The 27,130-nt window shown below is 42.9% G+C and overlaps 1 protein-coding gene across 8 annotated transcripts in view; it reads right to left on the minus strand.

The window, feature by feature from the left end:
* PHTF2 (putative homeodomain transcription factor 2) overlaps positions 1-27,130 on the minus strand; it is a 162,345-nt gene that overhangs the window by 46,641 nt on the left and 88,574 nt on the right. For 7 of the 8 annotated variants that reach the window (XM_029910810.1, XM_029910809.1, XM_024196974.3 and 4 more), the window contains exons 5-9: positions 26,873-27,031; positions 23,391-23,556; positions 22,510-22,674; positions 14,862-15,063; positions 11,100-11,258 (exon numbers count right to left, since the gene is read on the minus strand). In XM_029910810.1, coding sequence (XP_029766670.1) covers positions 11,100-11,258; positions 14,862-15,063; positions 22,510-22,674; positions 23,391-23,556; positions 26,873-27,031 — 851 coding nt within the window. The remainder of the gene's footprint in view (positions 1-11,099; positions 11,259-14,861; positions 15,064-22,509; positions 22,675-23,390; positions 23,557-26,872; positions 27,032-27,130) is intronic. The other variant, XM_024196976.3, reaches the window with a different exon arrangement.

A 27,130-nucleotide genomic window follows, 5' to 3' on the forward strand; every position in this document is an offset into this window, starting at 1 on the left:
AGGTGCCACAGGACTCTCTGTTGCTTTTTACAGATCCAGACTAACACGGCTACCCCTCTGATACTTTAAGTGAGGAGTTACTGTAGTCCATAGAGTGACCATTTGGAACCTCATGTACCTGATATATTTGTTGAGGCTGCAAAGGTAGAGGATGGGTCTTACTCCTTCCTTGGATTTGGGTATCAGGAAGTACCAGGAATAGAAGCTGTGATCCTAGTGTTCTGGTGGAACCTCCTCCTCCACTCTCAAAGCCAGCAGAGCGCGGACCTGCTTGAGGAGCAGTATCTCATGAGTGGGGTCCTTGAAGAGAGGCAAGGAGGGAGGATGTGGGGAGGAACTGGATGGCATAACCCAGCTTGCTGTCAGTGGTAATTGAGCTCCAAGCATTGTGAAAGCAGGCTAGCCTGTCCCCAAAGCAGGGAGATGAGGAGAGAGGAGCAACGATTGGAACAGTGGTCTGGACAAAGAAGTCTTCTGCTGCTGTTGAATGCCGTAGTGATGCCTCCCCACCACTAGCGTATACACCCCTAAAGGCTGCAGGGTAGCCCTCCAGCATCTCATCAGTTTTGTCTAAAAACAGCATTTGGCCGCCAAAGGGCAAATTCTTAATGGCTTGCAGGACATCGGGGCAATGCCTGAATTCTGCAGTCAGGAAGTCCTCCTCATGGTGACTGCGGAGGCCACCACCCTGGCATAGGTGTCTGCAACATTCAGCACAAATTGCAAGGATGTCTTAGTCACCAAGCAGCTTTCAGTGACAAATACCCAGAATTCCTCTCCTGAGGCTTCGGGCAGTTGGTCTGCAAATTTTGATATAGCGGTCGAGTCAACAAAATCATACATGGACAGCAAGGCTTGCTGGTTAGCAATTCGCATCTGTAAGGAAGAGGAGGTGTCCTGCCCATGAGGTCCACTCATTTAGAGTCCCTATCTTTGGGGGTAGACCTAAACCTGCCCTGCTGAGGTCTATCATTCACCACAGTTAGAACTAGGGAATTTGGGGCCAGATGGGAGTAAAACCCCTCAAATCCAGGCATGGGAACGAAATAGCCGATGTGATCCAGAGGCCCTTAGCCAGTTTAAGGAGAGCATCTGTCCCAGGTCAAATGGCTGCAAGACATCCACTAATTTGTGGGTGCTCTCTTGGAAAAACTTCACTTGGATACTGAGGGAAGCAGCTACACACTGCAAAAAGTCTTGGTACACCTTAAAATTCTTCAGTACAGAAGAGCAGCACAGAATCATCCAGAGATGAAGGAGAGGCCCTTAACTGAGCCAAAGCAGGATCCTGTTCCAGGGCTGACGACTCCAGAGGCTTCACAAGGAGGACTTCTGGTGCCTGGGCCTATGGCGGATCGATGGCCACCACTGCAGACCTGGCCATTGATCTTGCCTTCAAGTGAGACGAAGAGCGGGATCTCTGCGACTGAGGAGGATCTCACAGATTCCATGGAGGTTACTGGCATGGATAAGGCATTGATGGCCAGTAGGCATGAGGCCAGCGGCCTCAATCCTGACCATGAGATGAGCGCCAATCCTGCTACCCATAACGATCCATCAACAACCTGCAAGGCTGGTCAGGCAATGGAGAGTGGGAGGATGATGACTCAGTCTCAGATGCCAAGGAGCCTTGGGATTCTGGGGATAAGAGTGGACCGAGACCAGAGGGAGCGAGTAACCAGTCTGACTCAGGAAAAGCCAGGAAGCAGTACTGCAGATGGAAGTGGTACCATCAGTACTGACCATGCTGATGCGGGAAGTGGTGTCAATTGTGAAGTCAGCAGTAGTACCGGAGTGTTTGGTGGTACTAACGTCAAGGGCGGTGAAAGCTGCCATGGAAGCATTTGCAGTGCCAACTGTAGTGCTGCTGAGGAGATTCCCAATACCGAGGTCCCATGTACTGATCATAGTACCGGCCCTATTTCCACAACCTGTGGAAAGGGAACATTAGGGTGCAGTGACAACAGATCAGAGGGTTCAGCGGCTTGCTCAGACAATGGGGCTATAGATGATGCAGCCCTGGAAAAGTTCTGGGCCAAAGACTAGGTCTAGACCCAAAAGCAGAGGTGGCCTGTAGCTGCCTGGTACTCTGCCAACATGGAAACAGTTGGTACCAGCATCTCCCTCATTGGTACTGGACTCAATGGATGCCCCGGGGCCAGAAGCGGGGTCAATAATAAAGGTTTTCTAATCTGCCTACTTGGTACTGGGGAAGGATACGAGATACTCATGCCATCCCGCACGCTGCACCAACTCTGTGCCAGTCCATACCTTCCATGGGGGAGCTGGAAGAGTCACCCTGAGACCTGGAGTGGCCTCAATTGGTCTTATGCGACTTTTTCCTTGGTGCAGTCAATGGGGAACACCGCCTCCATTTCTTCAGAGAGGCACCTTCTCTGGAACATGAAGCAGCAGCACTCTCAGAAGCAGAGGGTGATCTTCACCCTGATGCCTGCTTCAGTATGGAGGCCCTCCACGTGGCCTATTCAAGCACGTGCTGTTTCAGGCGAAGGTCCCGAGCCACTGGAGTCCATTTTTTGAATAATCTGCAGATCACACAATGCTCTTTAACATGGGCCTCGCCAAGATAGAGCAGTGGGAATCATTGTTGGTGATCGCTGTGCCATATGAAGGACAATGTTTAAACCCAGTGAGAGAATCACCAAGGAAAACAAACTAATATGACTAAGGGCAGAGCTACACTTGCGAGTTAAAGCGCATTAAAGCAGCCCAGTGCACTCTAACTCACGATGCGTCCACACTGGCAAGGCACGTAGAGTGCTCTGACTCTGCGGCTAGAGCGCTCCTGGTACTTCACCTCGGCGAGTGGAATAACGTTTGATGCGCCCCCGCTGGAGCGCTGCCAGTGTGGACGCCCTGGTCTGTTAATGCACTCTGATCGGCCTCCAGAAGTGTCCCACAATGCCTGTTCTAGCCACTCTGGTCATCAGTTTGAACTCTACTGCCCTGCCCTCAGGTGACCAACTGTCAGACCCGCCCTTTAAATTCTCTGGGAATTTTGAAAATCCCCTGGGAATTTTGAAAATCCCCTGTTTGTTCAGCCAGGAGTGGAGTGCTCTCAGCGCATCTTATCTTTCCAGGTGACCATGCCTCCACGCGCCAGGTGATCCCCAGTATGGAGCAATGGCGAGGTGCTGGACCTCATCAGTGTTTGGGGGGAGGAAGCTGTCCAGTCCCACCTGCGCTCCAGCCGTAGTAATTATGATAAATTCGGGCAGATATCAAGGGACATGATGGAAAGGGGCCATGACCGGGGCACACTGCAGTGCAGGGTTAAAGTGAAGGAGCTGCAGAATGCCTACCGCAAAGCCCATGAGGCAAACCGCCGCCCTGGTGCTGCCCCCACGACCTGCCATTTCTACAAAGAGCTGGACGCGATACTTGGAGGTGACCACCTCCACTCCGAGTACCACCATGGACACTTCAGAGCCCAGTTCCAGGCAGGAGGAGGAAGAGGAGCACAGCGGGAGCGAGGGTGCTGAGGCGGAGGAAGACACCCCGGAATCCCTAGATGCATGCAGCCAGGAGCTGTTCTCAAGCCAGGAGGAAGGTAGCCAGTCACGGCGGCTGGTGCTTGGGGAAGGACAAACACCAGAGGAGGTTCCCAGTAAGCAGCTTTTATTTTGGGAAGGAAGTTATTTGGTGCAGGCTCTTGGGGCGAGGAGGGTTAGGGCTGCATGCATGCCTAGATGCAAAAGAGGGCGTTGAAGTGCTCTCTCACATCATGGTAATCGGCTTCAATGATCTCTTCAAAGGTCTCAGCCAGAACTTGGGCAATGAGCTTGCGCAGGTTTCTTGGGAGAGCCACTGTGGTCCGTGTCCCAGTCAGGCTAACATGTCCACACCACTGTGCCGTGAGTGGTGGGGGGGACCACTGCTACACACAGGCAAGCTGCATATGGGCCAGGGCAGAAGCGACATTGTAGCAGAAGACCCTCCCTTGCTTCCCAGGTCACCCTCAGCAGCGAGATATCTTCCAGGACGAACTCCTGTGGAAAATGTGGGGACAGTGTTCAGTGTAGGGGCCCCCTGCAGCTGTTGGCTCTCCCCAAGGCACAGGAACCCAGGGGACAGTACAGCCGTGAAACAATCATTCCCCCTGGACCCTGTGCTTACTCACCATTTTGGGGCTCCCGTGGGTTGTGTGCTCGCTTTGGGATGGGCAAATTATGCTATTGTGTAGACTGTGCTTACCCTCCTTAAGTATGGGGAAATCATTGCTCTGTCTGGTGTGAACAATGCTGCCTCTGTTAAGTGTTGCATTTTGCCTTTACAGATGCAACCTTGAGATCTCAGCGATCTGTGTCATTACCGGCCGAGAGACTGCAAAGACTCAGGAAGAGGCCACGTAGAAGCAAAGACGACATGCTGCAAGAAGTAATGCAGCAGTCACTTAATGAGAATCTAAAAGCGCAGGAGTGGAGGGACAGTGAAAGGAGGATCCGCCAGCAGAATGTGGATCGCCGGTACAAAAGCACGGAGCTCTGGCAGCAAAGCACGGATCGGCTGATAAGCATCATGGAGCGCCAAGCAGACTCAATCCAGGCGCTCGTAGCCATGCAGGCGAAGCACTACCGCACCTGCCTCCCCCACCCCGCAGCCCTTTTCCCAAAACTCTTTCCCTTGTGCCCCCATGTCACCTCCAACCCACTTTCCCCAACATCCAGGTTCTTATCGTCACCAGCTGCCTCCAACACCTGTAGCTTCACCACCCAGCCCTGCAAACTAGGACCCTTACCCACTGCACTCAACCCCCATCACCATACAGTACAGTAACTCCTCACTTAACGTTGTAGTTATGTTCCTGAAAACATCATTTCGCTTAAAGTCGCATTTAAACGAATCCAATTTCCCCATAAGAATTAATGTAAATGGGGGGGGGGGGTTAGGTTAGGTTCCAGGGAATTTTTTTTCCACCAGACAAAACACACTAATATATATATATATATATATATATATACACACACACACACACACACACTATACGTTTTAGACAAACAGTTTAATACTGTTCACAGCTATGATGATTGTGAAGCTTGGTTGAGGTGGTGAAGTTAGAGGGTGGAAGAGGGTAGGCTATTTCCCAGGGAATGCCTTGCTGCTAAATCAGTGGTTCTCAAACTTTTGTACTGGTGACCCCTTTTTCACATAGCAAGCCTCTGAGTGCGACCCCCCATATAAATTAAAAATACTTTTTTATGTATTTAACACCATTATAAAAGCTGGAGGCAAAGCAGGGTTTGGGGTGGAGGCTGACAGCTCGCGACCCCCCATGTAATAACCTCGTGACCCCCCCGAGAGGTCCCAACCCCCAGTTTGAGAACCCCTGTGCTAAATGATGAACTAGCACTGGGCTGAGCCCTCAAGGGTTAACACATTGTTGTTAATGTAGCCTCACACTCTACAAGGCAGCAGGAATTCAGGGGAGGGGAGATAGCATAGCAGACAGACAGACACACACCTTGTGTGTGGGCGAGAGAGAGAAATGCACACTGCACTTTAAGTAAGCTGACCCACTCTTAAATGCATTGTCTTTTTAAGTGGATCAGGAAGTTGATACAGCAGCTGCTGCCCCAGGCTCTCTCTGTCCGTGTCCCCACCCTGCTCTATATGGAGAAGAAGGAGTAAGCAGGGTGTAGGAGCAGGGGGACACCCTGACATTAGCCCCCCCCTTCCCACCACAGCAAGCAGGAGGCTCGGGGAGCAGCTCCAAGGCAGAGGACAGGAGCAGCACATGGCAGTGGGGGGAGGGATAGCTGCAATTGCTAGCCTGCTGGGCAGCTGTCGCACAGGGAATTTAGGGGAGCTGAAAGGGGGGCTACCGGTCCACCCTGGTTCCAAGCCCCCACCAGCTAGCTGCAACAGGCTGCTCTTCCTGCAAGCAGTGGACAAAGCAGGCGGCTGCCAAACTACGTTAGAAGGGAGCATTGCACAACTTTAAAGGAGCATGTTCCCTAATTGATCAGCAACGTAACAACGAAACAACATTAACCGGGACGACTTTAAATGAGGAGTTACTGTATAGCCATCCTGAAGTGCAGCACTCATTGCACAGCACTCCAGACAGGAAGGCTGAGTATGATAACAGGACATATGCAAATCTGTGATTGTACCATTCCCCACCCCACCCCCTTGCCCTTTCTGTTTCCCAAGCAGTTGTGTTTCTTTTCAATAAATGGATTTTTTGGCTTTGAAAACATTCTTTATTATTGCATAAAGTAAAAGATATCTTAGCCCAGGAAAGCAACAGGCACTGCAAGTCAGTGTAGCAAACACAGATTCCTACTAACACTGGAACCACTGCACTTCACTCCCGTGCAGGGCATCAGACATTACTGGTGGCTTTCAGCCTCAAATTGCTCCCTCAAGGCATCCCTAATCCTTGCAGCCCCGCGCTGGGCCCCTCTAATAGCCGTGCTCTCTGGCTATTCAAATTCAGCCTCCAGGTGTTGAAACTCCGAGGTCCATGCCTGAGCGAAGCTTTCACCCTTCCCTTCAAAAATGTTATGGAGGGTACAGCAAGCAGATATAACCACGGGGATGCTGTGTTCGGCCAAGTTCAGCTTCCCATACAGAGATCGCCAGTAACCCTTTAAACGGCCAAAAGCACACTCCACAGTCATTCTGCACCAGCTCAGCCTGTTGTTGAACTGCTCCTTGCTGCTGTCAAGGCTCCCTGCGTAGGGTTTCATGAACCACGGCATTAAAGGGTAAGCGGGGTCTCCAAGGATCACAATGGGCGTTTCAACTTCACCTATGGTGATCTTCTGGTCTGGGAAAAAAGTCCCGTGTTGAAGCTTCCTGAACAGGCCAGTGTTCCGAAAGATGCGTGCATCATGCACCTTTCCGGGCCAGCCTGCGTTAATGTCAATGAAACGCCCACAGTGACCCACAAGCGCCTGGAGAACCATAGAGAAATACCCCTTCCAATTAACATACTCAGAGGCTAGGTGGGCTGGTGTCAGAATTGGAATATGTGTCCCATCTATTGCCCCTCTGCAGTTAGGGAAACCCATTTGTGCAAAGCCAGCCACAATGTCATGCACGTTACCCAGAGTCACAGTGCTTCTGAGCAGGACGCGATTAATGGCTCTGCAAACTTGCATCAACACAATTCCAACGGTAGACTTTCCCCACTCCAAACTGGTTAGCGACCAAACGGTAGCTGTCTGGAGTTGCCAGCTTTCAGACTGCAATAGCCACCCACTTCTCCACCATCAGGGCAGCTCTAAATCTTGTGTCCTTGCGCTGCAGGGTGGGGGGCGAGCTCCTCACACAGTCCCATGAAAGTGGCTTTTCTCTCTGAAAGTTCTGCAGCCACTGCTTGTCATCCCAGACTTGTATGACGATATGATCCCACCACTAAGTGCTTGTTTCCCGAACCCAAGAGCGGCGTTCCACAGTGGTGAGCATGTCCGTAAATGCCACATGCAATCTCGTGTCGTATGCGTTATTCGAATCGATATCATCGTCGGAGTCCTCACTGTCAGTTTGGATCTTGAGTAACTCGACTGCCAAACGTGTCGTGCTGGCGAGACTCGTCAGCATATTCCTCAGCAGTTCGGGCTCCATTCCCGCAGACCGAAAGGAAGACAGAGCGTGCAACACAAAAAACGCCAAATGTTGACGGAAGCAGAGGGATTGCTGGGATGCGAACCGATGCATCACAGGGTGTTGGGACAGGACCCAGAATGCCCTGCACCCCACACCCCCTTCCCACAAGCCACAGCACCAGAATGGGAAGAGGTGCTCTGTGGGATAGCTGCCCATAATGCACCCGCTCCCAATGCCACTGCAAGTGCTGCAAATGTGGCCACGCCAGTGCGCTTGCAGCTGTCAGTGTGGACAGACTGCAGCGCTTTCCCTACTGCGCTCTCTGAAGGCTGGTTTAACTCAAAGCGCTCTACATCTGCAAGTGTAGCCATGCCCTAATACTAATCTAACACTAGGACCAGGTTTACACTATAAACTTACATTGGTATAACTACGTTGCTCAGAGCTGTGAAAAATCCACATCCCTGAGCGATGCAGTTATATCAGCCTAACCTCCAGTGTAGACAGCACTGTCAACAGGAGGGCTTCTCCCACTGGCATAGCTACCACTCTTGCAGAGGTGGATTAACTACGCTGACAGGAAACGCTCTCCCAATGGCATAGTAGCATCTTCACTGAAGCAGTACAGCAGCACAGCTGCACCAGTGCAGTTGCGCCTCTGCAGCGTTTTAAGTGTAGACCTGTCCTCAGGGTACTACTAAGTATCAACAACAAGGGAAAAACTAAACTAGTTGTGAGGTTAAGACCACACTGAGCTCTGACTCTAGCCACAGGTGGTAAGAAGGAACTGAGAGGAACTGGTGCTGCCTCATGTAGCATGGGAAGGGACTACGGCCATGAGGCATGAGCATCACCCCTCTACGGGTGCAGCTAGGCAAATTTCTCCAGATCCAGTGAGTGGAAAACATGGCTGCATCTACTTGAAGAAGAACCACTGCTCCTATAAATGTGAGGCAAGAATACAGCCTGTGGTGATAAAGGACATTTGAAAGAATAAGCTGGAATTACGGATGTCAATTAATCACTGTTAACTCAAGCGATTAACTCAAAACAAATTAACTTGAATAAAAAATTAATCAGGATTAATCACAGTTTGAATCGCACAGTTAAACACTAGAATACAAAGGTACAGTGATCACTATCATTTTTACAGTGCAAATATTTGTCATAAAAATGATATAAAATAAATAGTATTTTTGTATTCACCTCATACAAGTACTGTAATGCAAGCTCTTTGTCGTGAAAGTGCAATTTACAAATGTAGATATTTTTTGTGTTACCTAACTGCACTCAAAAACAAAACAATGTAAAACTTTAGAGCCTATAAGTCCACTCAGTCCTACTTTTTGTTCAGTCAATCACGAAGACAAACAAGTTTGTTTAAATTTACAGGAGATACCGCTGCCGCCTTCTTATTTACAATGTCACCTGAAAGTGAAAACAGGAGTTCCCATGGCACTTTTGTAGCCGGTGTTGCAAGTTATTTACATGCCAGATGTGCTAAACATTCGTATGCCCTTTCATGCTTCGGACATCATTCTAGAGGACATGCTTCCATGCAGATGGTGCTCGTAAAAAAAATAATGTGTTTATTAAATTTGTAACTGAATTCCCTGGGGGAGAATTGTATGTCTCCCATTCCATGGTTTTACCCGCATTCTGCCATATATTTCGTGTTATGGTAATCACAGATGATGACCCAGCATATGTTGTTCAATTTAAGAACACTTCAATTGCAGATTTGACAAAATGCAAAGAAGGTACCAATATAAGATTTCTAGAGATAGCTACAGCACTCAGGTTTAAGCATCTGAAGTGCCTCTCAAAATCTGAGAGGGATGAGGTGTGAAACATGGCATCAGAAATCTTAAAAGAGCAACACTACAATTCGATACTACAGAACCCGAACCACCGAAAAAGAAAATCAACCTTCTGTTGGTGGCATCTGACTCAGATGATGAATATGAACATGAGTCAGTCCACACTGCTTTGGATGCATACAAATGTTTAGCGTATCTGGCATGTAAATACTTTGCAATGCCAGCTACAACAGTGCCATGCAAACACCTGTTCTCCATTGCAGGTGACATTGTAGATAAGAAGCGGGCAGCATTACCTCCCGTAAATGTAAACAAACTTGTTTGTCATAGCAATTGGCTGAACAAGGAGGACTTAGTGGACTTGCAGGCTCTAAAGTTTTACACGGTTTTATTTTTGAGTGCAGTTATATAAAAAAAAAAAAAAACTACATTTGTAAGTTACACTTTCATGATAAAGAGCTTGCACTGCAGTACTTGTGTGAGGTGAACTGAAAAACACCGTCTTGTTTATTTTTTACAGTGCAAATATTTGTAATAAAAATAAAGTGAGAACTGTACACTTTGTATTGTGTGTTTTAATTGAAATCAATATATTTGAAAATGTAGAAAACATTCAAAAATATTTAAATAAATGGTATTTTATTATTGACGGTGTGATTAAAACTGCAATTAATCAGGATGATTTTTTAAATCTTGCAATTAATCGCAATTAATTTATTTAACTGTTTGACAGCCCTAGCTGGAATACTAAGTATTCACTGGTTTGCTTTAAAGCCTGCTTGCCTTCAGCAAAATGATACATGTTGTTATCCGAGAATTCTATTTCCATTTGGTTCCCCACATCTGAATTTCATTTCTATAAAGGACTCCACCAATAAGGGACTGCTGGGTTGCTGCTCTGCTCTTTGACTTCACTATGTAGCTCTTTAAATCAGAACACTTGAACTTCTTTTGCTGCCATGCAACAGCAACAATTGTGGCTTCAATAGCATACAGCATATTCTGAGTAATTGAAAAACTAACCTTTTTAAAGAATGTTACATACTCATATCTAGGAGAACATCCACATTGGTGGATCCTCTCACAATAGAACTTGGAGGTAGAATCAAATTCTCTTGTCTGCTCAGAGTTCCCCTCATATGGGCTAATGGACTTATTGGAGACAATGGTGAAAGAAGCGGGGGTGCAGTCTGAACTATGACATGGAGAAAGCACTAGCATCAACACAGTAATGACTAAAAGTGCAAACAGATTGCTGGAAAACAGTCTGCCAAATCTCTGGCAAGAAAGCTTTCTTTCTCACATAAGAGGAAACCACTAGTTTCCTAGATACATGTGCCTCCAAAGGAGGTGGTTGCTGCATAATGGGGCTGCTTCTAGAAGGCAAAATAGAAAGCAGCAAAGCTCTGATGGGATGTGGTGTAAGAGCATAGCAACAGACCAATTATCCATATTGTGGACCCACCCCCAAGAAGTGAAAAACATGCTAAATTCAAAGTGACTCTTGTGCAAACTGGACACCAAATCGCAATGATTCCCAAAGACAGTTACTTCACAGGAATATTTTTAACAAGCGTCATGAATTATTAATATTGACAAGATCACCACTAAATTCCAGTGATCCAGAATGCGTTCAGAAGAAAGAAGTTCAATGGAGATGTTGGCAAACCAGTTACAAAAAGGACTTTTGGGAAAAGAACATACCTCCACAGGGTAGTGTTTCTTATAATGGTGGGATTTCCTGTTTCGAAGAGCACAGTCACTAGAAGCACGTTCTACATTACGGCGTAAGGGATATCCAGATTCAGGTCCCTCCTCACTTGAAACTTCATCAGATACATTTGTTACTGTCCTGTGTGTATCCTAGACCAATTAACAATTTACTATTAGTAAATCACACTATTTTTTCATAATGGTCTTTTAATTTATCTTAAATACTGCAATCAATTTTCTCATCAATTCTTTTAATTAAAAAATATTTAATAATCCCCTTTTGCTGAGTAGAGCATAGAAAACAGTTTCCCTCTTTTAGGTTATTGACTACATGGAAAGGTGGTACTAGAAGTGATATACAATAGAAGATTATAACATACTAAAGTAGGTGATTAATCATTGCACAGTAGTCGTGTGTCAGGCTAATTTATACTATACTGCAGAATGGATTCAAGATATTCATGTTCCAAGTGATGTTTTAGGTGAAATCACAGCAACCCCAAATGGTGTATGACTCAAAAGAAAAGAAAGCAACATTCTATTCTTGGTTTTGTCCTCTCAAACACAGTAATTTACATTGACAGCTTTTTCCAATCTTAAAATTTAATTTATTTCTACCGCCTCTCCCGCCACACCTAAAGTGTAAGCCAGTAATCAACTATGAAATGCTTGGACTGTGAGCATATATCATTCCCTGGTTTCACGCTAATGTAGACGCAGCCCCCACAAAAGGAGAATGGTAGGAAGGACCAAGAAACTTTCAGTTTTCATTCTAAAGGGTTTCTTTTTTAGAAAAATATACTAGTTTCATTGTTGTTTTGTCATAAAGACCATTTGCCTACTCTCCTACAGATTAATGGCTGCATAAGTAATGTTAAGTACAACTGTTGCATTTGTTTGTATGGGATTACATGTTGCTCACCGGGTAATTGCGATTTCTCTGGTTGTGCATGTACCTTTTGGACTTTGAAGCAGTGACATGGTAGCATTGCACAGGGTACGATTAATTGGGATGAGCATGGGTGGCATGCTAAACTTATTGTTTATTTTGTCCACTGGATTGCAACTTTGGGTGGGTGGTCCTGAAATCAGGGTTTAGAATAATGTTGTGGCAATGACTGGGTCTCACAAATCTGCAAAAATTAGGATTTGCAGTAATGCCTTTTTTTTCCAGCAAATCAGGCCATCAGACCATTGTTTGTAGTGAAGGGGATTGGTTCAGGTGGTTTCCCCATCACCTGCAATGCACAGTCTTCGGCTAGGCCTGAGAATTAAACAGCTTTATTAAATGCACTGGGCTTATGGTCTGATTAGGTCTTCCATAGGTGCCGACTTCTGCTCCCACCGGTGAGTACTCGACCCCTCTCTACCCCCGGCCTCGCCCCGACTCCAACCCTGCCCCGTCCCCATTCCAACCCCTTCCCCAAATCCCTGCCCCAGCCCCGCCTCTTCCCCTGAGCGCACCACGCTCCCGCTCCTCACCCCACTCCTGGAGCTTGCTATGCCGCCAAAGGTGGGAAGCGCTGGGAGGTAGGCGGAGGAGTGGGGACGCAGCGCGCTCAGGGGAGGAGGTGGACGATATTAAACAGATTAGATTAGATATTAAACAGATAGCCATTACTATAATTTTAATGAATGAGTTATTACCTGCTCTTAAAATTGTTTGCTCATAAACCGTTTTCTGAATTTTTTTCTTGTTAGCTGCAAGAGTTCTGCTTTGAAGCAAAACATCAAGACTCCTTAATCAACAAAAGCTTTTAAAATAGTCAGACTTCAAAATGCTGAATTAGCAAGATTTAGCAACAAGTGTGTCAATAATATTTTCTGATTTCTTTCATAAATAAAGAAAAATACTTCTTTTTCTGATGTTAACAGGTATAATGGGAAATGCCACATAAGAAGTTTATATTTCCATAGAAATTAATTTACCTCAACAAGACTTTTTCATAGTTTATTCTAAATTTAGAGAGGTCTTTGTTTTTCCAAATAAATAGATTATATACATATATAATTATCCAGAAAACTGTTTATGCATGTATAAAAAGTGTTATGAGAGCTTGGAACTTCAAAAACGTGCTCACCATTTGACTGAGGAAAAGCAATATAAAGCACATTGAGGAAACTGATTTTTTCTAGAAACATTTTCACAAGTCTTATTTTGTCTTCAACATACTGTAAATGACGATGATGATGCCAGAGCAGATAGTGATAAATCAGTGAAAGCATCCTAAAATTTCTCAGTAATTACAAATTAAGTGTGCCAATCAGTAGAATGCATATCAAGGGACATGATCAAGGATAAGCATGAAACTCAAACTACCGTATACAAATATTCTAAATCTCACTTGCCCAAGTGTATCAAAACCTGAAGTAGGTGTACAGAAAGAGTGCATATGTTACACTTTCTATGGATCCTATCTATGGAAGATCCCAAAATGGGTCCCTCCTTTAAAAATGAATGAAGCCAGTGTCTCACTGAAACTTTCCTTAGGCAAAAATTCCTGTTTTACCACCATCATCACCTTCTAGGAGGTAGAATAATAGGCTGCTCCTCATTTGCTTCCCTTCGCTTTCCTTAAATGCTGCACTTCCAAATCTTCATGTACCAATAACGGTAGAGTTGTTTTGGAGGAGAATGAAGTAAGGTGAAATAGGAGAACTGAGAGCTACCAGACCTAACCAGCCAAGCTCCATGATGAGCAACACATCCTTCCTCCTCATTATGCTCTGCTTTCTGAAGACTATCTTTCTTCTCTCCCTCCCCTCTGCGCTCTGCATTTCAGAGTGCCTTTTCACTTCCATGGGGAAGGGCAGGAAAGAAAACACTTGCAGATTTCTGCACTTATCCACAAGAGAAGGGGAAGGAGAATCCATGAACACAGAGGATTGGCAGGGAAACCTTTGAAGGTGTGGGGAGTTGTTTGAATTTTGGAAGTCATCATTACTGTGAAATGTGTCCAACTGTAGCAGAGAAGCAGACCCATTCCAGAGGAAAAAAATCTAACAGAGGCAGGTGAGGCAGAAGCAAAGCCTTCTCATGAAGGCTAAAACAAATAAGAAATACAAGGACACATGGTGAGTCAAGTTAAAGAAAATCAGAGAACCTAAAAGTCAGTAAAATGAGGTTCCTGTGGTAGGAGTTGAGCCGTAGATACGCACTTGGCCAATCCTGGGTGACCAGTGCTACTGGGGTTCTCCCATTGTGTCTATGGCAAAATAGTTCTGAAGTAGCACTCGCATAAATTACCACAATTTAGATATAATAAAATATTTCTGAAAAGAGTATTTTTGCCCTTGGGATGGCCTAGGTTGTTCAATATGGGTGTGTAATTTCCCAACACATTTTGCCAGGGAAGGACGACTACAGACATCACTACAAAAAGGTTTCAAGTCTTTTTTGCAAAATTCAGTTGCTTGCAGTGCATTTTGTCTACCTGCAGATATTTTTCTTTTATTTCTTTTTATTAAAATATTGCCCTGAGATTTTGGTGGAGATTTCTTCTTGAAGGAAGAAAATATTGATGGGACAGTGAAAAGAAAATATAAGGAAAAATTTAAGAGCAAGAAACCCAGAACTAGATCTTGCACTTAGGCCCTTAGTATCCTAACACGAGCCCTATTAATTTTTTTTTAAGTTTAAAAAAAACACAGGGTCAAGATATAAATGGGAACCTATCCAAACTGCTGTGGCAATACGGTGTGCATATAATTGGACACACTATTGTTAGTTATGAAACAATGAACCATGCTTACTTTGTGAGGACTATGATTGTTGTATGTGTTTCTCACAGTTCCTGTGCTCCAACCTCCCTCTTCTGGCCTAATCACTTCACAGTGAGGCTCATGGGTCTGTACTCCATCTTCACTGCTTTTACCTGTCTTTTTCCCATCAAGGGAGACATAGCCATTATCAGTCTCTGTTGATTTATCTATTGAATTCTTTGCTTTCTTTGATCTACATTTAAAACAAAACAAAAACAAACATGCACATAAAATTACTGTACGACTGTTATTGTCTATGTCCTCTCTTACCCTTCTCCTCCAACTATTTTTGACTTCATTGTTGAGATGTATGAAAACTAGTAATCTAAATCTGATTCAGTAGTATCTGTGCTACTTTTCACCATTTAAAGCTTATCTGTTACAACCGTAGGAATATAGAATACCAAATGAAACATCCAGCACATGAAAGAATATTATATATTACAGTACTGAAAGAAGAGAGAAAGACCAAGAAAAGCTGTATTTTACCACATAAGGCTTTATAACAGCAACTTGACAAAGCCAACTGCAAGTTCTGAATGCAACACATTTCCCTGTTCACATTTTTATATCAAACAGAAACGTAAAGGTATGCCCAAATAGCTGTTAATTCTCAGGAATTTTTAACTGGTACTTATTGAAACTAAAATTTTATATTCCTTGCACACCCTTGCATGAAGCACGAATTAATCATATATTGAATTAAAATGAAAACCGCTATCCAAAAGTTTAAACTTTTTGGCCTAACTTCACTTTGCTTCATCAGCAATCTAAAAGTTTATGCTAATTAGGAGATTTTCAAATGCATAATCCAGGTTGTTGCAGTCTCCCATATTACCTGGCAACAGTATGACTATTAGTGTTAAAGTTCCTGGCTTAAGTCCTCCCCTTCCAAAGCACAAAAGAGTAGCACAAGTATATACAGCCTATTTCAAATGACACACTAAGTGGAGGCAGGAAGGAGGCAGGACAGAAAAAGAGAGAAACTAGAATAATTCTAGTTCTACAACCCTTAGAATAATCTTCCCTGTCCTGTGCCCCTCTCTTCCCATCCTACACGTCAACATCTCTGAGAAAGCAGCAGACATAACAACAAGTGGAAACTCTAAAGAAAGGCTTACAACAGTGGAGTCTGGATGACTGCACTTCCAAATTACAACTTGGTATCTACGGTGGCTTCCAACTGATGGTGGTGGTGAATGTGTGAAGGAAAAAGAGCAGGTGGCTAATTTACCAACTGATGAGGCAGATAGCTCAGACCTGCAAGCCCTTGAGGTTGACACACTTTGGACAAGTCTTATAGGCACTGTTGGATCAAAATCTTTACCCAGTGAGCAATAGAGATCTTGTAACAGGACAAGGTGGCACACAGCTATATGAAGTAGGTAAACAGCTGCATTTTAGATTTCTGGATTACAAGTGTATGTCCAGACCATGAAGCTTTCTTGTGGGAGTAGAGGGCTCTGGACACAAGGTAGGTAAAACATTAAGTTATCTGAGTTCTTTCATCTGTATATCCCCCTTATTGAGAGAGAAACTGGTGGTGCAACTGGACCACCACTATATCTCCCAGTATTTGGATCATACTATGGCTCCTCTCGAAGAACTCCCACTGTTTCAAGTAACCTTCATCTGAACTTTAAAAGTATGAAATAAATTTGAGGGGCCACACTGGGGAGGCAGAACACCCCTGCCCAAAATAGGTACATTAAAATTTTGCTTTGGTGCAGTTCTACAGTGTTGAAATTATTTACTTAATAGATGAAGAGTAGGCTAGAGAGATGGAAAGGAGATGCCTATGAAACCTATCATTTATGTTTATGGAAAATGGATGATTAAGCATAGGAAAGAAAGCAAATAAATAACCCTCTGGTGCTAGCTGGACTTGTTTGCAAGAGAATGCGCTTCAGGAAGTCCCAACAACCAACAATGAAGAGGCTAAATAAGATAAAGGAACAATAGTGACAAAATAGTCGCAATGAGAGGGAGGCAGAAGAAGCTCATTTTAATGCACTAAAACAATATTTTTGGTATCTTTTCTTCTTCATAGCTACAGTGGTTGAAAAGAAATGCAAATCTCATGAGACACATAGTTAGTAGAAATTCAGTATAATACAAGACAATTAAGTGCTCAATTCTGATCAAGTCTACCACAAACAATTTGCTACAATTAAACATTAAATAATATTCAGGTAATTCAATTCCTTAGAGCCCTTTTCTGTGTACAGTATATTAATAAAGAAGCAAAGCTCATTAAATGTCTTCTGGCAGACAGAGCATCAAAAGTATTAAATGAAATAAGTAGTAATGAAATATGAAAATTCAAAACCAGTTCTTTTAGACAGCGCACAGATTTAAAAAAATACAAAAGCATAACCAGTGAGACTCTGCTATTCCATGACTTATTGAACTGACGCATGAGGTACAGTTGTGATAATTCTTCCAACTTTGATTTGAAATGCATTCATAGGCCTGTAAAGTTCAAAAAGGTTCGGGTTCAACTAAACCTGGTTTTCCCCATGATTAACTTTCACTGCAAAGATCAGGCTAGACAGGTTTGAACATCCTGTAAACGTTTACAGGAACTGAAATTGGGATTAATGGACACACTGGAAAATATTATGCACTTGCTTCATGTGACCTTTCCCAGAAAAAACAGTTTGAACTTGAAAAGTACTGGGAAAGAGCAACCCCAACGTACTCCCCAAAAACCACATTATTTCATTTTTTCCCCCACTGCAATGTGCTTTAAAAATTTCACCTGAGGTGGGGAACATGTGTAACTCTCTATTAGAATGTTAATACATGTCTATTACAGATTACTATATGAAGTGTGAAAAATCTAAAGGAAATAAAGTGTATGTATAGGGGGATAACATGAACACTTGTAGGAACATGATGGTGTCTTGCGATTTACAGACATACCAAAAGACAGGACAGGCCAAGCAGTACTTGACATGGTCTTCTCTCTGGATTAGCTAGAGGAAAGTGTTAAGGAAGGTTTAAATAAGGTTTCTGGAAGATAGATTTTCATTATCATAAATTGGGGGAAGTAAGGAAGGAGAGACTAAAGAGCAAATCTTCTTTCTGTAAATGGAGAAATAGTCTGTCCCTTTACTTTCATCTGTGCTGACCTTAAAGATTCTCTCCTGACCCAATCCTAGAGTTGTTCAAAATTGAGAACTGAGGTGTTACATTTTGTATGTTCTTTGAAACAGATACTGACTTATTTATTATGAATGTGTACAGAGCTTAGCTCAATGGGACCCCAACCTGGTTGAGATTTCTAGGTAATATCAAAAATATAAATAATAAATTATACAATTTGTGCAAGGTTTCCCTCACCAAAATGATATTCAAGACCGGGTCAGAATTTCATAGATTCCTTCTTGTGCTGGATGAAAATCAAGTATTAAATGTTCTACAAGCTATTAATGACATTGGACTCTGCTATTCAGAAAGGATATGTTTCAAACACTTCCAAATTATCTAGGTCTGAATGTATGTATATATTTGATAAAAACTGTTTTCACTCTATCACGTATTTCAATTTATGATATACTCCAAGAACAATACATCCACTTCTGTAAATACGATCCACTGCTTCAATCAGCCATTATAATAATATACAAGAACATAATGAACTAGTAATGTGGGGAGAGTGCTGGGTGGGGAACCATGATTTCTGTTGTTACTGTGTAAATTTCAGCCTTTCTTGGAAGAATCACTGGGGCTCACTTCCTCCACACTCATCTCTCAAAGATTCTGCATTGTGATCTTCCTGCCTGAAAATGCTGGACTTCTAGAGCCTTTAAATACTGACATGCGCATTTGCCAGAGAAGAGAGACATTGCTAGAAATCAATAAGAGGCAATACATCCCTCCAAGAGGTGTGTATTCTGTCTCTTCAATGCTCTCAGCCCCTGGTATAAATACACTGCACAACTACTAGATTGGTGGCCAGCCCCACTTCTTGACCAAACTATATACATTTAATAGCGTTTCTGATACTTTGTTCTAAAAGTAGTATAGTTGTCATCTTTGGAAATTAAACTCTGATGCAAGACAAGACTGTTGGGCAACATATGTTAAACTGCTTAATTTTATTTCTTTCAAAATACTAACACAAAGAGATGAAGGTTTTAAAATGAAAAAAGGCATTGAAAAATCCCAGCTCCTAGGTGCCATTGTAACGCTGACAGACCCCGGTTGTCAGTGGGTGGGATTGAACCTGGGACCTCTGGAGCTTAGTGCATAAACCAAAAGCCTATGGCTGTTAACTAAGGCTGTAGAGCAGACTCATTTATCTCTCTCTCTAGGTGGTCTCAGTGCCACTAGATGGGACAGAACACTACACCCAGTAGGTGTGTGGGTTACACCATCATACACACATAACACTCATTATTATATACAATATTTTAGGTGTTCGGGGAAAAAAAACATGCAAAATATTTCCTGTATAGAGGAAAAAATGCAAGGGATTGATTGAACAGCTTATACACAATGAATCATGCAGGCGAATATCTGGGCAACGATGTTAACAATTCCTTTGGTACAGAAAAAAAGTCACAAATCAAATTCAGTTCAATTTGTTCCATACCAAAGGCTATGCTAGAAGCAGTATTTTCTGCACTGGTAGCTCCATAGCAGTAGTAGAGCAATAGCATAAAACTTCACCACAGATAGCTTCCATGATTCTCTGTGTTGACTGCAATTAGACCCTTCTGACTAAGGAAAATGGAAGTAATCATGTACAGCAAAATGTTGACTGTGCCTTCAACTACAATACTAAGTGCCTGTCTACATGGGAACATCCAGGAAAGTGAATCCGAATTAACGAACGGTGTGAATTTGAAGTGGCTTTGTTAAGCTGCATTAAATCCCTGTGTGGATACTATTATTCAGAATTAAAGTAGCCTTAATATGGTTTAGTTTAGTTCTCTTAGTGAATTAAGCTAAACTGAGTAAAAACCCACCTGAAACCAGTGAGTATGCACTCAGCACAGCTCAGCCCTGCCTCCACTACTGCTACCCATACAACTGCAGCTACACTGCTATTTACACTCATGCTAGATTGATGAAAGCAAATGCTAATGTGTACACAAGCAAGGGAATCACAGACCCCAGCTCATAGTGTAGACTAAGGGCAGGTCTTCACTACGGGGGGGGGGGGGGGGTGGATTTAAGATACGCAAATTCAGCTATGCGAATAGCATAGCTGAATTCAACGTATCGGAGCCAACTTACCCCGCTGTGAGGACGGCGGCAAAATCGACCTCCGCGGCTCCCCGTCGACGGCACTTACTCCCACCTCCGCTGGTGGAGTAAGAGCGTCGATTGTCGCGTCCCGACGAGACGCGATAATTCGATCCCCGAGAGATCGATTTCTACCCGCCGATTCAGGCGGGTAGTGTAGACCTAGCCAAAGACAACTTGAGCCTTCCTAATGACCTAGTAATAGTGCTATGCAATGTGCCATACGAGATGTAGGTTAGATTTGAGTTTGCAGTTTCTTCAGATGGGCTGTCGAAGAAGCTCTAGCCTTTCAGGGTGGGGTGTAGCAAGTTCTTCTCATTGCTTATAACCCTGAGATTTGATTAAATGATGTAAATAAGCTCTACAGTGAGCCACAGACAGCCCTGCTTAACTGTAAAGATTGTGTATGTGATGTTAACCCTTGAGAAAGTGAGGTAAAATTTTGGGGTGCCACAGCCTGATCCTGTGTGGTGCTAAGTGCAGTTGACTTCTATGAAAGCAGAAGATATTCAGCACTTTACACAATCAGCTCCAAATGCGCTGGAATAGACTGCATGAAGAACAATTCATTGAGATGTGAGCTTACTCAAAAAGATCACTCGTTTGATATTACTTGTACTTTTCAAAGCCAGTTTAGTTTACATAATGAAAAATGTAAATAAAATGTATATAAAATTAAAATGGGATAGAATTGCCAGTGCTTTAAAATATCTAAAAGCCTGCAGCTCAATATGATGCTCCTGATAATTAACTTTAGAACACCAAATAAACTTTATCAGAGTTTAAGAGCACAATCACAAATATAAAAGATGTTAGTGTAGTAATATTAAGACGAGACTTCCACGATAAAACATACACGTAGGAAACTGCAGTATCCCTTTTCTCAATTTTAGACCACCTTAGATTACATACAATATTTTGAACGGTTTCTAAATGCCTCCCAATTTTTAATGCAGCTGTATAGTGCACTTGCATTTGGATTCTAGAGAGCTATTAAATGTTTTTACGTGTTTTCCTGAGGACCATTGTTTGGATAGATTCATTGTTCACAAAAGAAATAGGCTACTGAAGGGCACAATAACTATACTTTCCCTCCAATCGTATAAAGGCTTAATTTAAAAAAAGAAGAAATATGCAAGTTGCAGCTCATTACCTTAAGTGTTCTATTGTCCTTGCTGAACAATAAAAGCTTATGGGTATTTGACACCTTGACACTTTTTTTTTTTTCGCGCGCAGGCATAGAGTTAGACCAAAGAAATATACACATTTGAATTTGTCATGCCATGGAATTCCATTGCCACCAGTAAGTTATTCTCTGACAGGATTTAAAAATAGAGAAACTGAAGTGTCTTATCTTTGATAGTCCTTATATCAGAGGTGGGCAAACTTTTTGGCCTGAGGGCCACATTGACGTTGCAAAACTGTATGGAGGGCTGGGAAGGCTGTGCCTCCGCAAACAGCCTGGCCCCCACCTCCATCTGCCCCCTCCCACTTCCCTCCCCCTGATTGCACCTCTCAGAACCCCCAACCCAACCAACCCCCCCTGCTCCTTGTCCCCTAACCGCCCCCTCTCAGGACCCCCCCTCCCCTAACCGCCCACTGGGACCTCACCCCCTATCCAACCCCCCTGCTCCCAGTCCCCTGACTGCCCCAACCCTTATCCACACTCCTGCTCCCTGACAGGCCCCCTGGGACCCCACACCTATTCAACCCCCCCGTTCCCCATCCCCTGACCCCAGCCACACCCCTGCCCCCTGACAGGCCCCCCTGGGACCCCACACTTATCCAAACCCCCCCCGTTCCCCACCCCCTGACCACCACCACCCCCCGAACCTCCACCCCATCCAACCACCCCTTGCTCCCTGACTGCCCCTTGGCCCCCAGCCCCTTATCCAACCCCCCGACCCCCTTACCATGCTGCTCAGAGCAGCATGTCTGGCAGCCGTGCTGCCCGACCGGAGCTACACACACTGCCGCGCTGCCCTGCAGGAGCTCGCAGCCGCACCACCCAAAGCACTGCCTGTGTGGCTGCGGGGGAGGGGGGACAGCAGGGGAGGGGCCGGGGGCTAGCGCGGGCCAGATATGGCCCGTGGGCTATAGTTTGCCCACCTCTGCCTTATATACTACTTCTCCCTCAAGCATCAAACACATTTGTAAAATTAAGCCATTAATTTTGTATGTCACATGGATTATTTCACTGGAATTTGCCAAAATAAAGACTAATGTCTACAGAAGCTCAAATAATTCAGAGTATGTTAGAAAAACAGAAAAATATTCTGTTCGGTAGAAAAAAACATTTGATAGAAATATAGATCAAATATTACTTTTTCAGAAAAGGGATAGTGCATATCTACGACATACATAGCCTTAAATAAATACAAACCCTGTTAAAAAGAAAGCAGCATGCCAGATATCTCTGAAGACGGCGCCAATACTGTAAGGGGTGCTTGTACCGTAGCTCTGCACTGTTCCCTCCTGTGTGTTATCTGTGGTACTAGAGCCATCTCCTTCCCTATGTACTTCCAAATGTGCTGCTTTCCTTAATTTCCTTCATCAGAAGAGATTAAAATTGGAAGGCATCTTTATAAATGTAATCCATTAGCTCTATAATGTGTTCAGCAATTTTTGTAAGCATGCAAAATAAGAAACTTTTTAAAACATTTTAATCTAGTAATTTTCCATTTTGTTTTAATAAATATTTTAAAACATTTAGCACATTAGAACTGTCCATTTTCATTATATAATTTCTTCTAGACAAAAATGTAAATTTACTAAACACTAAAGGCTCAAACCTGCAAAATGTACAGTTGTGAGTAGTCCCACCAATTTCAACAGGATTACTCATAGTAGTAAACCCTATTCATTTAAGTGTTGGCAGGATGGGGCCCATGTTTGTGGTTGCACTGTTTTTCTTTTAATTTGGGCCTCCAACAGGAAGATTATTGATCAGTATTGAGTACTGAATAATATAAGTTTACATTCATAGTTACAGAACAGTCTCTACCAATATTTAGTGACACACAATTTGAAGCAAAAAGGTTCAATGCATAGCCAAATAAAGGTGAAATCACAAGACTAAAGGTTTTAAATCACTTTTAAAGTTTAGTAAACATATACACAGTACTCAAATTTCTTACAAGACAATGCATATCATACTCTATTGTAGACAAAACCTTGCAAAATGGTTCAGAGATTGTATATTCCAAAATAATTTCATGTACTCATGATCCTAACTGATAGAAAACATTTTAGTATAGACTGTACCTTCTTCTTTTACCCCCTGTGCTAGGTGGTGGTTTAGGAGTTCGTGTTGAAACAATCTGACAATGCACAGTTCCAAGTAGCAACATTAGCCATATTGGCCCAATTACTTCAGTCAGAGGTATGTTATGTGGGCTTGCTGCTGTATAGAATAATACTATTGCGGCAACTGCAAAAAAGGAAAAAAAATATTCAATTCAATGTCTGAATTGTCTTGAAATGCTCTATTGGTCAACTAACATGGATATTTCACAAAATTAAAACTATTCACATCTCTAGAGATCCTTTTCCACATCCTAACTGCTCTTCACTTAACTCACTCAAGCCAAATATATCTCTGATACAACTTGCATTGCTAAATGACAGGTTGCAGATTCTACTCTAATCTTAGAAGTAGAACCACACCCATTCTGATATCTTAATTATATGCTGCAAATATAGATGTCATTTCTGACCCAGACACATGGAAACAATTTCCAGGTCTGGTGATCTCAGAGGATAATTGGAAGAAATCTTTAAATAGGATTACTAGAAGATTAAAAAATTACTAACAACTATAGGACAGTATCACTTATTCATACTGTCATATCTATTATAAATTTATCTTCATCTGTATGTAGACCACAGCATGGCATGTTTACATGTGTTTTGGAATTGTAATAAAATGGATCAATGTGTTTGTGAGATATAATAAAAAATGTCCCATAATATCAAACACCACGAGTCTTCTGAACTAGAATGTCAGCTTGTTTCATGGAAAGTGTCCTGGTGCAACTATTTCTTAGTTGGTCAGAAGAAACCTATATAAACTGAATATTCATGCATCAAGAAATGTGTCACCTGTGGAAACTTTTAAACTAGGAATTGTTCATGCTTCCAAGAAAATTCTTGAGGTGCATGAACTCATGGAATCCAACAGTTAGAACAAAGCTCATACATAATTTATTAAAACTGGCCTCTGTGCTGAAAGTTATGAACAAACTGATTTCTTTAGAAACAGCAAATATCAACTGAATAGGGGATGACACAGGATCAACCCTAATCATACAGCCACAGTGAACTTTTTTTTTCATTTTAAATCACATTTCCTAGTTGCTTGTCTTCTCGAGTTAAGTAAAACATATTGTACATCTACAGAGAAAGATTTCTCTAATTCTGCCAGAGTCCTATCCCCCACATTGTCAGATGCAATGAAAGCAGATCTGGATAGTACACTTTCCCTTGCTGCTATGACACAAGTAAGTGTCTGTAATTCCCTTTGGAAAGAAGGCACAAGTCCATGTAACACTGCTATCTTGGCCGTGCTGGGGCAATAAGTATCATCCTGGCTGATCATCTTCACAATCTTCCACATTAGAAAGAATGGCGGGAAAGCATACATCAGATCTGTACCCCAATTTAGGAGGACTGTATCTGTTAGAGAGTGAGCATCTGGCTCCTGCTCTTGAACAAAAAGAAGGGCACTTAGTGTTAAATCTTCTGGTAATTAGATCTTTATCTGAAGTACCAAAGTACCCCAAAGTAGCTATGAAGCCACGAAGTACCATTTGTGCACCTGGGAAAAGTCTCTGTGTAGCTGGTCCACTGACTCACTGAGAGACCCTGTCACATGCAGAGCTACTGTTCTATTGTCTGTGGCCACTTGAACCACTGATCTTTGCACTGGAGTACTGAATGATCTGACCAGAGAGAGGAATGATCTGAGTGCCAACAAACTGCTCTCAACTCCAGAACACTGATATGAAGGCAAGACTCCTGGTTATTCCAGAGACCTCTTGTTAAAAATCTCAAATTAGAGGCACGGGGCACAGATACACCTACAGTGGAGTACCCATAGAAAAACTTTTGGATGCATCTGTTCAGCCCTGGATCCAGGAAGGGACGAAGACCTCCATCTTTCTTTGGAATTAGGAAATAGTGGGAGTAAGAACCCCAATTTTTGAGATTTTCCTGAACCTCCTCTATTGCTCCCTCCATTAATAAAGTGGAGATTTCTATTCTTAACACCAACTTGTGAGAGGGATCCATGAAGAGAGAGGGAAGGGAGGTTGATCTGGAGGGAAGATTTCAAACTGTCCTTTTATAATAATCAAAACCCATCTGTCTACAGAGTCTTTTGCCATTTGCTGTAAACATGACAAAGAGTCTCCAATTGTTAGGGGAACTGAATTCAAGGTTGTTTTGTTGCTCTTGAACTTCATGCCACACCTGCACTCTAACTGTAGGTACAGAGAGGACAAATTCCTTTGTCTCATCATGGATTTAAAGGGACGTCTTTTATATTGCTACCGAGAAGCAGTGATTGCCATTGTTGCCGCTGGTAGTGTTGTCTGCCTTTGTTGAAATACAAAGATGAAGAATAAGGTGGACAATGTTGCCTTTGCTATTTGAAGGCAGGTATAGGAATTTTCCTCTAAAAAGGTTGCAAGAAACCCTGATGTATAGCTGTTGATCTTGTCTCTCATTTTCTCTAAGACTTCATTTGTTTTAGAACTAAAAAGTCCATCCCCTTCAAGTGCAAGGTCTTCAATCTTTGACCTTGTTTCAAAGATTCATTTTAAAGTAACAAGCACGATACCGTAGTAAATTCTTCTAAATTAAATGTGTGTGTATATATATATATAATTTTCAATACTTTAAAAAAGGAAGGTCCGTTTGTGGATATTTGTTGGGACACATATTTGCATGTTTTTACAGTATGTTAACATACTTTTAATCTGATTTTAGGTTGGTGAACATATTACATGAAAAAATACACCCAGCTATCCACAGACTGCATCTACCCAGAGTAAAATCTCCCCAGTGATTTAAAATATACCCAGAATGCACAGCTAATTATAGATCCTAAATGCAACATCAATTATGGATTTTAAATACACTTAGAAACAGGGTATATATAAAGACAAGCAAAAGGAAGTATTACTGGGAAGTGGAGCTAGAAGTTTGGACAGCAGGGAAAAATGGTGGAGAAAATAGTTGATCAGAAGAGCTACTGGAAGGGTGCTGACGAGGTTATTTTTCTCAGGGCTCAGAGTTCTGGCATTCCCTGGATGTTCAGAAAACTCTTAATATTCATATTCATCATAGAGAGGATGGAAGCACCGCACAGATTTCACTGTTCAAGTGGAAGGGGTGCTAAAGTGGTTTTAAGCCACCATTATGCCCTCCCAATCCTGGGTTGTTCCATGCCCCCCTATGTAATTTAGAAAGCCCTGAAGCCTCTCCCCGATGCCAACTGGCCACAATGCTGTGTGCTGCCATCTATGTTCTCTTCCCCAGCTTTTGCCAGGACTTACGAGGGGGTCCTTGGAAAGTAGCCTTTATCTGAAGTAAGCTTTGTAAGTTAAAGGTGCATTATTAGGACCGCTCAGCATTTTGAAAATACTGGATCTTGTCAGTACTAAGTGAACTTGACAAGATACAGTATTTTCAAGATTGTTAAAAACAAATGTTTGCTTTTATATTATCTTATTATCCAATTATACCTTGTAGAAGGTAAAGAACAAGCAGCCAGAAAAAGATGACATTTGATGTCACTTGTAACCACCACCTGTAGAAAAATGGAAAGAAAACTACTCGAACAATTCCTTTTCGGGTCAGAGAGGTCCAAGGACTTTCAGGTTTTGCTTTAGCAAAGGCAGATCCTAAAATTAAAGAAAACAATGTTATTCTTAAAAACACTTATCTAATAAAGTTCTGGTTACCATTTTAGTACAATATAATCACAATGCTGTCTTGTGTAT

Source organism: Terrapene carolina, unplaced genomic scaffold (assembly GCF_002925995.2).
Source record: "Terrapene carolina triunguis isolate 2854851 unplaced genomic scaffold, T_m_triunguis-2.0 Scaffold68, whole genome shotgun sequence".
Taxonomy (NCBI): Eukaryota; Metazoa; Chordata; order Testudines; family Emydidae; genus Terrapene; species Terrapene triunguis.